Source organism: Fringilla coelebs, assembly GCF_963513975.1.
Source record: "Fringilla coelebs genome assembly, chromosome: 2".
NCBI lineage: Eukaryota > Metazoa > Chordata > Aves > Passeriformes > Fringillidae > Fringilla > Fringilla coelebs.
The window spans coordinates 38,048,957-38,064,023 of NC_140029.1; the positions used below are offsets into that span (position 1 = coordinate 38,048,957).

The 15,067-nt window shown below is 39.0% G+C and overlaps 1 protein-coding gene across 2 annotated transcripts; it reads right to left on the minus strand.

Annotated features, from left to right (window-relative positions):
• Positions 1-690: 690 nt before the first annotated feature.
• On the minus strand, positions 691-14,849 carry BIVM (basic, immunoglobulin-like variable motif containing). Of its 2 annotated transcripts, XM_084226840.1 has the most exons (11): positions 14,644-14,849; positions 12,995-13,595; positions 11,967-12,093; positions 10,947-11,042; positions 10,758-10,862; positions 8,902-8,996; positions 7,602-7,734; positions 5,323-5,394; positions 4,376-4,459; positions 3,120-3,216; positions 691-2,164 (listed from the first exon to the last, which is right to left on the minus strand). In XM_084226840.1, the coding sequence occupies exons 2-11, from the start codon at positions 13,482-13,484 to the stop codon at positions 1,874-1,876; spliced, it is 1,590 nt and encodes a 529-aa protein (XP_084082966.1). In that variant the 5' UTR covers positions 13,485-13,595; positions 14,644-14,849; the 3' UTR covers positions 691-1,873. The 2 variants fall into 2 exon arrangements, with proteins under 2 accessions (XP_084082966.1, XP_084082967.1); XM_084226841.1 differs by lacking the exon at positions 5,323-5,394.
• Positions 14,850-15,067: the final 218 nt, after the last annotated feature.

Genomic DNA, 15,067 nt, shown 5'->3' on the forward strand with positions numbered 1-15,067 from the left:
TGCCCCGCAGGCTTGTGCTCTCTCTGTTCTGCCCCAACCACAGCCCCAGTGCACCTCACCACCTGAGAATCCCTAGGGAAAGCTCCCTGCAGCACAACCCCAAGGACATGCACTTGGCTCCTGCTAATGCTAGAAGAATCTACATATACTACATGCTCTGTGGATAAAGTGTGATAATCTCCAGCCTAAGAGCAAAATAAATGTAAAACCAGAATTTCATCCTAACCTACTTAAGTAGAACAGCCAGGTACCGTCAGAGAAGACCCTGTTTCTCAGTGCAACTGTCAATATCAACCAAAAGTTAAGAGACACACATGGAACTCTGGCTATATAAGTCCTAAATCCGTAAAGAACACAGCTCAACAACTATAAACAAATCTGAGCCTTCAGCCCAAACTCAGCTTGCAAAAACAGGGACTGAAAATAGCTCATCTGGAAAATAAAATTTCAAAATGTATGAATTTTGTTCAGTCATGAGGCTGCAGGCTTAGAGAAATTAAATAGTAGAAGTCACAACAGCTGCACTGAGCACCACTTTTTATGACCCAAGGGATCTTACCTACTTTGCCAAGCAGTAGTTGCAACTCTGATCTGCCGCTTACCTACTTTGCTGAAGATCTTCACTAAATGCAGGGCCATCATTTCCAAGACAAATGAAAAGCAAACAACCAGATAGAAAACAAATTTTATTGAATGAACAAAAGTCTAAAAGTCTCCCATTTTTGGTTAACAAAAGCAGCAACCTACAAAACCCCTGCATTCCATGACAAATCTTTTTATGTCAAAAAATTAATCTTTGAGCAGGTATGAACATTTATACACAGAACAATACAATTGTTGAGATGTGTTTGGGCAAACAACAGGATTTTTCAGGGAAAGAGAAAAAGGGAAAAAAAAGAATTCACCTGGGACATCTGAAAAAGCTTGAATTGTGTGCAGGCTGAGAGGTATATCATCGGGGCTGCCAGCAATTTTCAGCACTTGCATCCCCCTCACACGAAATGAAAAAAGCAGCAGACAAAGGACACAGATTAAGACTGAACAAGGAAAAGAACTGCCAACAGAACTCAGTGTTCAGCTAGCTCATTTGGCTAATGGTAAATGCAGCTTTTAATACTGAATTTCATAAGCTTGTGTTAAGTGAGTCCGTGCTCTCAGGAGGCTCCAGGGTAAGAATTCAGCCACTTTACCCATAGAGCAAAACTAATAGAGAAGTTCCATCCTCAAACAGGTGATTCCTCAAAGTCAAAAACAGGCAACCAGATAAGGGAAAAGAAACTGAGACCTGCTTGACGAGATATGAATATTTGACTGACACAAGTCAAATAGGAAATAAACAGAGAATGTACATTCTCTTTGTAAATCCAACAAGGTTTTCTAACCTATGTGATTTTTTTTCATTTGCACTGGATATGGGCAGCCTTACTAAAATGAAGTGCTAAAAACAAAGGCAATGCTTACTTTTATCCTTACATCATCTGCAGAATAACCCTTTTTTTATAATGTCATACCATAATTTTTCATGCTTTTGAACAATAAATATATTCAATGAAGTCTGTTTATTACACTGACTGATTTCAACCTGCTCTTTTGTTTTCACAGACCAAGACACAGTACAATTATTTCAAAAGAAATGATTGATTTTGCTATCATATTCACCTTTGATTGCAAAATTACAACAATCTGTGCTTATCTGTCACTTTATACATCATATCTCATCTATTGCAACCATATCAACATGTTTATTTAATAATTATGAAGCTGTATCTTATACCATAATTTCTATTCTTATGTGTTCTAGGACTAATAAATCCCTAATATGTTTTGATTAAAACTAACTTTAATATATCAACTCTATCATCTAAAGTTAATTTTAATCATTTCCATCATAATCATTGTAACTCTGATACCCACTGTTCCTCCTCTCCCGAAGATTAGATTTCTTCCACATCGATTCTTGATGAAAGCTAGCACTGAAAGATCGACCCAGTCGCCCGTGTTGTTTCTTAGATATATTGTCTTCACTCTCTGATTTGGAAATTCCTTGTCCTTGTGTTTGGGATTGTTTATTCTGTCTAACATTCCCAAATGGAAAATTCCAAGGACCAAATCTTTGCCAGTTAAGTCTCTGAAAGGCAATGATGCAATGAAGATTTCCTCCAACCTAATAAAAGTAAAAGAGGTTTTTTGTTAAATGCACACCACAGGCACATTTCTAACACACACAGATACTTGACATCAACATTGTGGCAAGTAACATGATACTTTCAAAAAGAAAGCAAACAAGAAGTGCCAAAACATACAAACCAGGAAAAAAAAATACCAAACAACAAAATGCCACAAAATCATATACAGAAATATACAACTTGCATCAATCAGTTCTGATTATTTCCCAGATTCAATTACTACTTTCTTATTCATCTTTTTAAGCTATCAATTATACCCTTCATGGGCCAGTATCACTTATCTTCTGCTAGTCTTTTTTTACTTTCTAGCTATCTTCTCAGCAATTATCTGTTCTGGTCCATTCTGATCTTGCTGACACAGTCTTCCATAGGGTCTTCACATCTGAAATAATCTCTTCAGTCTATTATTTCTCATAGAGTTTCAATCTGTGAACCACAAACACATCCTCCACCCATGAGATACAGCCCTACCTATAGAAAAGGAAGCCACATGCATTGACAGTGTCTCCGCTAAAGGGAGACAAAAACATTCATTTATGCCTGATCCTACTCAATTGTACTTACTTTCCCACTTAAATGTTGTTGGAGGGTCACACCCCAAAGACCCTGTAATTTGTCTGCAGAACATTCCTATACTTGCTGCAGCTACATTTTAAACCAACAAAGTTAAATATTCTGACCAAATACATTCTGTATACACAGATATCCTGGTTCATCCTGGCATATACCAAGCTACTGATGTTTTATATCTTATCCAGCAAGTAAATTTAAATGACTTTGGTATGCAAGAACCCACATTATACTTTTGTCTTCAGCAACACTTCATAACAGAACAAATTCTTTTAGTGAAGTTATCTTACACTGCTGAAGTATGAGTAAGTTTGCAAAAAAACCGACCATGAGTTTCCTCCCATCTTACTGAGTTTACCTTACCTTCTTTGTTTTTCGATGTTGCAATCCTCTCTCTAGGTGTCGAATATCTAGATATTCCGGGTTTTGAGTGTTTAGGTCAGTGACAATATCTGTCCACCTACAGAATAAAATCATTACTACTCAGCTGATATTTATGAAACCTCAGCAGCACAAAGACTCACGCACACATACACAAATCATGTACAAATACAGACCTGTAGCTTTAAAGTGGCTTATCAGTGATTTAAAGATAAATGAATGTGTAAAGTTACAAAAGCCTCAGTATTAAAGACATCAAGCTAGTTGTAAAAGTGTCACTTTTAAGCAAAGCATTCACAGTGATTATTCCTGCTCTTGGGAAACACCTTCCAAATGAATAGGAGCACCATGAGTCATAGTTACACTCCTTATACTTAGCAATTCATCAGTTTGGAAAAGAAAGAAGCAAAGTGTGGTTTAGGCAAGGAGAAACATCAACCTTTTTTAAATTAAAACCTCTCCTACCCTTTTGTATTATTTTGTTCAGTTCCTTGGTTTCTTTTGCAGACTAAATGTGCTTTTACCAGACAGCTCTCATCATAACTCACTCCTACATTTTATTTAATTCTAAACTATCAATTCAATCATTCCCCATTCACTCAGCTTTTCAAAGATTCATAATTCCTTCCAGCCCAACTGAAACTCATACTTTCACATTCCAGACCTTCAGCACCCTCTAGTTCTCCTAGTCAATACGTCTAGTTTAGACACCAACTTTGTTTGAGTCAAATCTCATCTTAAATGTACTGTTTGAATGAACAGATAAGCAAATAACACAATAGAGTACAGGCTGCACCTGCACCTGAGCTAGGAGAATATTCTGTGCACAATCTCAGCAGCAGAATAATATTCTGTGCACATCCCAGACACAGCCTGTGGATGTCCTCAGCTCCAGTACAAACTCCTCCAAGGGCCATGCAGTCTGTAAGTCACAACTGGCATGACAACAGCTGAAACTGCCTTTTCTTCCTGACTAATATGAGCTGTGTCACACTCAAACAAGAGATGTGGTATCTCGGCAGCCCACATATGTTCTGACAGATGATATAAAACTGCAGAGCCAACCTTGACATCAAAACACACAGCTTCTCACTAAAGCAGCATCTGTTTCTATTAGATACATATATATACACATGTATATATTAATTCAAAAGAACTAAAAAGTCATTCAGTGACTCTGAGAACTACAAACTGTTTTGAGAGAAAACATTCTTTTACATTCTTATCAAGTAACATACCTTTTACAATGTATTGTTGGATGCTTTCTGCTGGGCTCTCCAATTAAGATCCAATATTCTACTTCTTGCTGCAAGACACGACCTCTGTTCAATAGAAGATAGAATCCTAGTAAGATTTATTATGCATACTAAAAAGAAAAAGATATTAACAGTCTCTTGTTCTTTTTAGGAGTTTCTAACATTTAAAATTGTTTCCTCAGCCAAACTAAAAACCAGCTCCTGTGCTATAGAGCTCGCAATTGCGTACGGGGAACCTTTTGTTCCACAAGGCCTGAAAGCAAACCTTGGGGATGCTACTACATGTCATTTGAGAGGAAGACAGATTTTCCCTAAAAGCAGTTTTATTTGGGTGAAAGACCGTCTGGTACATGATGTAAATATAAATAGATAAGAAATAACAGAAATAAGAGTTGTGGAAAGCCACATAAATGTGGTACAAGCAGCTTCCTCCCTCTCTGCAATGTCTAACAGACATGAAAGAGTCCTTTCCACTATTTTTAAACTATACCTTGGCTGACAGCTGTTACTAAGAGCTGCAGGGTAATCTGTAAGAACAAAACTGGCAACTTCAAATGCTTCCTTCTAAACATCCAATACCAGATACTAAAATCCAAACCTTTGAACTAATACTACTTTGCAATCAACTTCCAAGAAGTTCAAAGCTTGAAGTAACCTTGTCAAGGAAAATTTCTGACAGGTATTAGGGCAAAACTGACGAGATACACAGGACTGCTCTGTGACTTCCTGTGTATAATTATTTCATTAAAAACTACATCAGTTTCAACCGTGACAAAACGTGACATTTTTCTGCCTAGGGTATTAGACAGCATATGGCCTTATTGCTTGGAACAATTTGTTCACTTTCAAAAAATTCCCTGTAAAATAACAATGTATTCCATCAGTGCAAAGATGGGAAACCAAGACACAGGATAGATTGATTGACTTACCTAAAGTCACACTGGTAGTCTGTGGTTGAACTGGGAACTGAACCCAGGTCTCCCGAGTCCAAATCCAGCAACCTAAGATCATACAGGAAGTCTGTGGGTGACCTAAGAACTGTCTCTAAGCTCAGCCTAGCAACCTATCCACCCACTTCTTTTGGGACCTAAAATGTTTCTTGGCTTGATTTTTAAACAAAAACTTAACTTTGTGAGTACAGTGCAAAAACAGGTAAACAAGAACTGCTCCAGAATCTAGGGGTAGTCCTCCTGAAAACAAAACTTTTTTTTTTCCTTAGTAGGATCAGAAAATTCAAAGAGAACAGGATGCTCATCTGGTCTGACCTCCAGCCTACAGTAAGGCTATAAAAGCTTCTTGAACTTATTAATTCATGCTACACTGTTAGAACTGCTGTTAAGAAAGAAAACTACTATCAACTTAAAAATAACATCACTAGTGACTAAGAATCCATTTCAGCCTTGGGTAAAGAATGAAAGTTGTTCTCACTCATTACTAAACAACATAAATTTAAAATAGTTAAAAGGCATGTTATGTTTCCACACACTGGACCATATTATCTCTCAGACTGTATCTAGTAAACTTTTTTTTACTTCGGTCTTCTAGTGCAGATTCTTTCTAACTGATTAAGTAAGAGCTTAACATTTTGGTAAACTCAAGTAGATTAATGTGTTGGATTTCTACTTGGGGAATATTATTTTACACTCTTCTCACAAACTTGGAAAGTCAGTGAACTCAGTCTCAATAAAAAACTGTATTCTTTTGTTCCTACATTAAAAGCTTTAATTAACCCTATCATAATCTTCACACTGGGAACCAAGTAGATTTGGATAGTTATGCTTTACCACCCCAATCAATGACCATTTTGAACTCCAAAAGCAGAGCTAGCATTTTCTATTCCTTGATGTGACCCTACCTCAAAGTCAGACTGCACAGCAAGCAAATAGGCAGAAGCTCACCTTATACTAGTGACCTACACTTTTAATCGTTTAACATTCCCCAATTCTGGTAACTGCTAATTTTCTCAGGGATTGACTACTTATGCTCTATGATAATACTAATAAATACTGACCAATGGCTGACCACAGAGAAAGTCCAACAGAATCCTTTAATACATACCACGTTTGCAACCACTTTGAGAGAGGAAAAACAGCTTAATGTGACTCAGTGAATGAGGTAAAACAAACTACTCTCCCCAAAGGGAGTGCACAGAGTGCTCTACAATACATAGCACTCTACATCAAGCAGCAAGATAAATGCCTTACAAAAGCTAATATGTATCTCAAGAATTAATATTTTCAAAGTTAAAATTTGTAGCTTTAATGCAAGACTCTCCCCAAATTCTGTCTGAATATTAATGCTATTACCTTTTTTTTAAAATCTGTATTTAATTGAAAACTCTATCAACTGTTGCATTATATTATCCTAGTACTGTCACTCTGACAAATCTGAAATTATTACACAGGGAACTGTATTTTTATTCTAAAATAACTGACATATTAAGCTTTTAGAAGTATTCCAGCATTTCAAGCATTGTTAAAAAAGCCAAACCTAAGGTCTTAGCCCAAAGGTCTCGTCTAGCTTTTCTCCCCCCCATTCCCTCCCAATTCCTGGTAACAAATTCTTCACATATCTTTACTTTTCTATGCCTTGCATGTTAGTAGTTGGAGTTTATGATCACCATTATTAGTCAACATTAATGCAACAAAAGTACGTAACCACCATCCTGTGATGCCTACACAACCCCTGCTACTGCTATACTCAAGCACTGGTTTCTAAATGTAAATTTCATCACATCCACCTCATGAAGGAGTAATATCACGGTAGACTTTTTGCTTCTAGTTTATAAAGGAAAATCACAACATACACACTCTTTCTTTGTTTTCCCTTCCAAGCTCTCTAGGAACAGACTCTCCCCATAATTACCGTTTTATTGTTTAGCCTTAAAAAAACCCCACCTGGCCTTTTTCAGCCCATATGTTTTTATTTTTCAGATCAGTTACCTTCACTTGTCCTTCAATAAAATAACTATCTTCTCTCTACATGGCTAGAAGGTCTTAAAAAACCAATTTCTTAATACCACTTACACTTTTCTGTTTTAAATTCTCTCAATGTAGTCTGTTTAGTCATGTTACATTTTAAGTCAGTCCCTTCAAATCACAATGTAGTGTTTTTCTACCTCAGATGCCTATATGACACAAACTGAACCATTATTTATGGAGAAAAATTGTATCAATTTGCAGTAATAAGCATAAACACAGTATCCTACCTATAGGCTTTACTAGCTTTTACTGGGGTTGCTTCAAATCCAATTGGGCAAAAATAATGGTTTTGGCAATGGTAGATGTAGGCCATTGATTCATCTTTCAGTCCACGTGTTAGCTTCGCTAGGGCCCCTGCAGCTACACAGAAAGATCAGGTTACAGGCCAGGGTGCTTTGGATCCTGTGTAACACAGTCAGCAGGAAAAAAAAACTATTTAACAACCAAGTAGTTATACTGCGTTTTAAGTGCGAGGACATGACCTGACAGGCACGCACAAAATACACTTTTGATTTCGAACTTATTACTTTTTTGTACCAGGCAGGAAATTAAATACTATCTGCTGCACATTCTGTACCAGGGAAATGCAATATAAAATATGCTTTATGTTTAGATCAAAATCAAACTAAAAAAAAGAACCAGAAGTATCTCTTAACCCAGGAAATACACACTGCAACAGAACACAGTCGCAGCTGCCCTAGGTCAGATATGGCACCCATAGATGATAATACTGAAACCACTGAAAACACTCAAACATTTTGGTGTCATGAGCCTCTTGGAGCTTCCTAGTCTCAGGAACACATAGAGGCATGCAATGTGACCACAGTGCTCAGTTTCAGGAGAAGACTAGAAGAGGCACTGAAACATGACAATTTTCAAGTGGGATGTCAAGAAAAAAATCCATTTAAATAATATCTAAAACTTTTCAGCGTGATTTTGTGCTTTCAAAGAACCTTTCAGTTAGAAGGTAATTAGCCAGGCTGTACCAAAGGCTAGTAAATGGCACATGAAAGTAAAATTTTTTAAACAGCACACCTAAAAAGTAGACAAAAATGCAGCTTCATAAGCTAATTGAGAATAACCACCTAACTTTAGAGAGAGATGTTAGCTACAGCCAGGCAGAACAGGTAAGTTCATTACCTTTAAAACTGGGCTTTTTAAAAGCATAAAACATTAAGTAAGGACAAATTCTTTTTGCTCTCCCAGTGGATGACACCAAAGAAATCCTCCCACACACCAACACAGAACTGGAAACACAGTTGTTTTCCTGGATATCTTAAAATTCCAATTCTGTGACAGCAGATTACATAGCACAGAATGTATTTTATCATATTAAAAGTATAAATGAAATTTTTAGCTCAATAACAGGAAAAGTAAAACCAGAAAAATCAGCCAACTTGTAGCTATTTGATACCTCATATTGGATTGGAAGTACTACTTACAGACTTTGTCCTGTCAAATGCTACACACTGCAGGAATTTTCAATTTATACACTGAAAGATGAATACTTTAACATTAGCTACGTACCAGTTTCTCCAGCTGTCTTGTTCTTCCCATGAGGTTTATACAGAACATATGAGCATCCCTTGATATGGAAGTGATCATTTATTTGCCTAAACCATCTGAAACAATAAGCTTAAAGATTGTAGTAACTCAAGAGTTATAAAATGCAATTTCATTTTTCACACTTTGCTGTGCTTTGACAGTTTAGGAAAAAAAGTCTTGGTGTGCTACTAAGTACTTACCTCACTAATATTTAGATTGTAGATGACCACAGCATCCAATATAAAACTTAACATATCCTAGACAGAGAGGTAAATGCACAAAGCCTTGTCCTTCATTTTGCTTTTCCAGACTTGACATAGATATATAATAACCAAAGATCTGGATGTGAAATGTTGGTCCTATTGTATTTAGCCCAGTCACTTCTAATGTTCAATTACTCAGCCTTTAGAAAGACACACAAATTCTGAGGTACCAAACTTCAACCGTGATTTGTAGGGTACACAAATGAAATCTAAGACACCAGAAGGGACCCTCCAAGTGAAACTTTCTGCTTATCCTGCTAGGTTTCTCTCACCTAAATTTCACAAAGCCTGAGCATTACAGAGCCTCATACTCCTCACGGCAGCATTAAGTGAGGACAGGCCAGCAATTTTTCCACATCAGAAGATTCAAATTCACATGTTTGAAGATAATACATCAATCATAATGCTATGCTGGGTAATGGGGCTGGCTTCCAGCCCTCCTGTTTCCCAATCTGCTAAGCACTTCAAAATTATTGGACAAGGCAGGAAAAAAAAAAAAAGAAAACAAGAAGATGGGTAACTTCTCTGCTGCACAGAGAATGCTCAAAGAGGAAGTCAAATAAGAATTATAAGTTTAACTTTTGTCTGTATAGACTGTTGACGTGAAGAGACAGAACACTATATCAGCTTAGTCTGTAAGAGTTGCTATGCCCTGACATACTCCTGAAGAGATACAAATCCTGGATCTGAATTTCCTAAAGCAGGTAAGGAAATTTTCATGACATTTTCCAATGATCTAGCCAGTATGCTAGATGGAGAATAGACTGTTGCCATATTTTCACATCCAGCACAACCCTGATCTGCCAAATACTATATATTGCCCTAAAAAAAATAACTAAATCAAATACAACTCATGAAGCAAGCAAGAATACTACAAAAGTTTCTAATCTCACCAAAAGGTAACAAACCAAAGCCCTGTCAAAAAGCTCAGCACTCTAGTACAAGATGCTTCTTGTCTCTGTTTAATCCTAGAATGTCTCATTAATTTAATGCAAAAAATAAACAAACTACAAAGAATTTAGGTCCAACCTTTAAGTATCAGGAAACAGTAGAACAGAAGTGACAAAAAATTTCAAAGTGTTCTGTGACTCCAGCCCCATGTTTTTGTTCCTGAACAGTTCCAATGCAGCAAGGATTCAGCACTACACCTCATTTTCAGTTCTTAAATTACATTTTACATTAAGCTAAGAGTGTATCAATTGTCTTTTCAGACCATTTCAGTGATATTAACAAGCATTTAACATACATTTTCAAAAATAGGAAAATAAGTGTAAAGAGGAAGTTTCCTAACCAAGAGACCAGACTCATTAGAGTATTATATAACCATTACCCAACTGAACCAAAAACCAAATAGAATTTCACATTGATCTGACCTGTGTAACAACATCACACCATTCAAAATGGCCAGTGCAAACAACTCTTTGAGAAGTTTCATTGTCAGAGTACTCGGGTATGCTTCATTATTCTAAAACTTAAGAGAATTATTATGTCAGCCCCTTCGTTTTTAAATAAATGAACTACTACCATATTTTTAAAGGTTCTATCTCTTAGCTGCATCAAAAGAACCAAACATACCTCATTAGAGTTGTATTTCCAGTGAAGGGACCAAACCTAATCTCCTCAAATGGGGGCTGAAAACCCAGTATATGTAAGGCTTCTTCTTGAGTGATGGGGGGTAAACTTAAAAAAAGCATAAGTGTTGTAATTAGAAACATAGTTTTGACACTCTAGAGGCAAAGCAAAGCAGTCTATGTGTGACTTTACCTTCCAGCTCCCAGTGTACTATATAAGAAATTCCAGCAAGACACTAAGGAGGAAATTCCACAGGAAGTCTTGTATTGAGGTCGGCTAACACAATACCTTAAACAAAAAACCTCAAACATATTAGTAACACAATCTTGACTCACATATATGACAAACCTGAATTACTTTTTTGTGTGCTATGTCAGTAAAGCGCCATGTTATATTGAATGTTTTTATGTCATCTGTATTAAAATAATAAAGCAAACAAAAAATCCAAAGCAACTGTACCTTAAAAACAAAAATTAAGAAATATGTTATTCAATTTCTTTGCCAGATGCCACCACCCTATTTCATATAAATCAGTCAAATTTCTAACAGCCCCATGGGAGATTTGTACAAATGATCCTGTAGGAAAATATGATTCTGTACTAATATAATAAATGGTTTTATCCAGTCCCTTCTAACACGTGCACTTGTGGCAAACCACATCTCTACCAATTTACTAATGAATGTCATTCTGGGCCACAGATTCCCTAGCTTAACTCCAACTTTCTGGTGTCATAGACAAAGTAAGAACCAGACAGATGCATTAAACTAATTGAATTAGTGAGCTATATTAATACAATAATGGTTGTATAGAAATTACAGATTCTGATCAAGTATTTCCCAGCAAAAAGTAAAATCAGAAGTAAAACATATCAGCGGTATGTTTAAGGCTACTTTTTGCCTGACCATGCTACTGATCTTGTATTTTGTTTTGCAATGAATCCCCATGTAAGTTTCTCCCTTTGCTGAAAGCAAAAGGCATGTTTAGAAAGAAAAATGTTTTAAGAATGTCAACAGATGGGAGAGAAGCTCTAATTTTTATTCTAGAATATATGAGATAGTGTATACATACTTAACATCTCTACTAAAAAAAAATTATAAAGACATTATTGAGAAGTTTGAAATCAGGTAACTAGCAAGAGTGTTTACTGAGAAAATACACAGTTAGTGTAGTTCATAAATTCATAACTTCATAAATGAATTCATAAATACTACCATCTCCGCAGGTCCAATACTTTTCTCTCCTTCACGTCTTCAAGAGCTGAACGCTGAGGACACTCCCTGTATTGTTTGCTTTTTTTGTCCACGGATTTTTTCTTTGTACCTTGTTTCTTCATGTTGCCTGCAAACCAAATTTCAGAATCAAATGAATGTCTATTTGCTATTCACAGCTTTCTCCTTAAGAACTTCTAGTAATAGCATACAGCGCAAATAGACACACCAGTTTTGTTAGTAAGCATAAACTGGGACTAAATGTTAAGTGAAAGAAGAAAGCTCAAATACATAATCTAAACTGTCAACAGGCTTGCAAAGCTGCCATTAGCTCTGTAAACAACATGGTGTTTAGATCATGGACAGAATTAATGATGACTTGCCCAACTGTTTAGAGAGATAAGTCAATCTGATTATTCTAATGCATTAAATCACCCATCCCAGAAATAGACTCTCAGACCAACATGGACCTCCCATCTCCCAACACTGTGTAAGCACAGAACATAATGAAATGCTTGATTTTCATTGCCAGCCTTACAACCAGCTACAGTTTCTAAAAAAACTTCTATGTAAATCCATTAATAATAATATACACCTAAAGTCTTTTCCTTTTTATAAGCCATTGTGACAGTATAAAATGAAGAGCTGGGCCTCGTGCTGAAGCAGAAATACTTTTGTCCTCTTTCGAGGCCAGATATGTCCAGATGCATAATATACTAGGTCCTATTAAAACAAAACAAAAAAAACCATTCCAACAACACAGTGGGAGGGCTGGGGGGAAGGACACCAGAAACCACCCCAAATACTACACAGTTAAGCAGAAGGCAGCCTTGCTTTGGATCCACTTCCCCTGGCAGTTACACTTGATTTTCACTCCTCTCTCTCCTATCCTGATGAGCAGGCTCCTTGAAATGAAGTACAGGCTCTTGTGTAGCACTTCCCCACGGGACATGTGAGCTGGCCAGCTCCCTTCACAAACAAGCCGGAAACACGAAGCCCTTTTCTTTCACATCAAAACATCACCACCTCACCTGCTTTGTTCTTCAGATTTGAGTTCCCGCCATTGAACTCAGATTTGTCTATTTCCCATGCCAGTGGAAGCTTTCCAAGTTTGCCAGGCAAGCTTTCCAAGTTAGCATCCTCATTGTAGATAATCTCTGAAGCACCAGTTTGAACGCTGAGTAAGTTAGGTGTGTTATTCCCAACATTTAAGGCAGCACTACTTGATAGGCAGGCACTAACTGAAGCACTTGGACTTTTACAAATAGATGTGACTCTGTTTAAAAAAGCATAGTCTGAGCAGATGGTATAAAACTTCTCTCTTGTATGAGTCACAGGACATCCCCATGGATAATGCCCATCTTCCCCAGACACCAAGGATGCAGTGGAGGCGTCTGACATGCAGTATGGCTTCACGGGATCGTGAAGAGAAGCTTTCGGGGATTCTTTCCCAGGTCTGTTTTCAGTGTTTCCATTATTTCCAGAACCATTTTCTTTTTCATCTTCTGAAATAGTAGGCATTGAATGATAGTAAGAGTAGTGCACAGCAAAGAATATTTTTTCTTTATGTTTTAATTACAACAGGGTTTTCATCATTGCCTCCATTTCCTCTGCAAGGTATCAACGAGGTACCTGAAAAAAAATGTTAAGTTAGTACAGGTGTCTCATTCAGCATAAAATATACACAAAGCTTATCTTTGAACTCATAACCAATAAAAGCTGAAATACCCTTTAAGATACCACAACACGGTGTCTTCCCCTAAGCCTCTCTAGAACTCTACAATCAGCACTTATCATTTGTGAGGTGCCAACAGCATACACTGCAGTGATATCATGATGAGGACATCATAAGTAATTACACTTATAAACCAGCACATGAATAAAAAAATAGAAAAATTGAAAGCTTTCTACATATTCTTGGTTGTGGTTGCTCTCTTCTATCCCTTACAGTCACAATACATAGTGAAATACAGAATAATTTATAGAAATTAATAAGTCATCATACAGCAATTTAAGGTCATAATTTAAGGTCTTAATTCTGCTGAATCCTGCAAACTTCTGCTGCAGGTGAAGTTCAAGCATACAATTACAGTAACTATAACCTTATCGATTGTAAATTGACAACATCACCCTCAATCTGTTCCAGTGCTTTCCTCCTACAGCTGTTAAAGGTTCCCTTTTATTTTAACGTGCCTCTTATTCTTCAAGATGTGAGAAAGAAAAGCTGGTTTTGTTTATGGCAGCTAAGAATTACTAAAAACAAATTTAGACGGCTGGCTCGTTTGCTTTGAACGATCCTTTTTAAAGGGCAAGCTGACAGCGTGTGTGTTATCTGTCATCTCAGCAGCTCGCACGTCTGCAGACACGCGCCGCAGATGGGAACCTGGCGCGAGGGAGGCAGGAATTCCGCTCCACAGCCTCCTCCTGCAACACTGGCTTCGGGCCGCACCTGCAGCGCCCCGGGAGCGCCCCAGGCCCCTCAGGGCCGGCCGGGCTCCGCTTGGCGGAGCGCAGGGACACATCCGAGCACCCGCCCCTCCCCCCGCGCTGCCGCCAGTCGGCTCCAGAGTGAGCAGCCGCGGGCTGGGGGAAGGGGCCCCCCGGGACCGTGGGCTCGCTCCCCTCCTAGGCGCCTGCGAGGGGCAGCGGCGGTGGCGGGGCCGCCCCCGGCCCCTGTTACCTGCGCGGAGCGGGGCTCGCCGGCGTCGCCTCCCCGGCCGCGGCGGAGCGGGGACGCGGGCGCGCCGGAAGCAGACACAGCCGCGCGCTCACCTGCGCGCCCCCGCCGCCCCCCGCCTCCTCCGCCGCCGGCCCGCACCAACTCCCGCCGCCGCACGGGGACGGGGGGAGGCGCGGGGCTGCCCGGCGGCCGCGCTCCCGCTGAGGGCCCTCACGGTGCCTCAGAGGAACCAGCGGCGAGCGCCTCCCGGCTGGGCCGCGACTGCGCCTCGGCGCCGTGAGTGGCGCCTCTTCGGTCGCCCTCCCCCCCATATGCGCCCTCATGGTCTCGCCCGCTGGTGCCCCGCGGGCGGGCGGGGGAGGGAGGGGAAGAGCAGGTCGGAGATGGCGGGGGCGGGAAGCGCCGCCTGTGTAAGGGCTCGGCA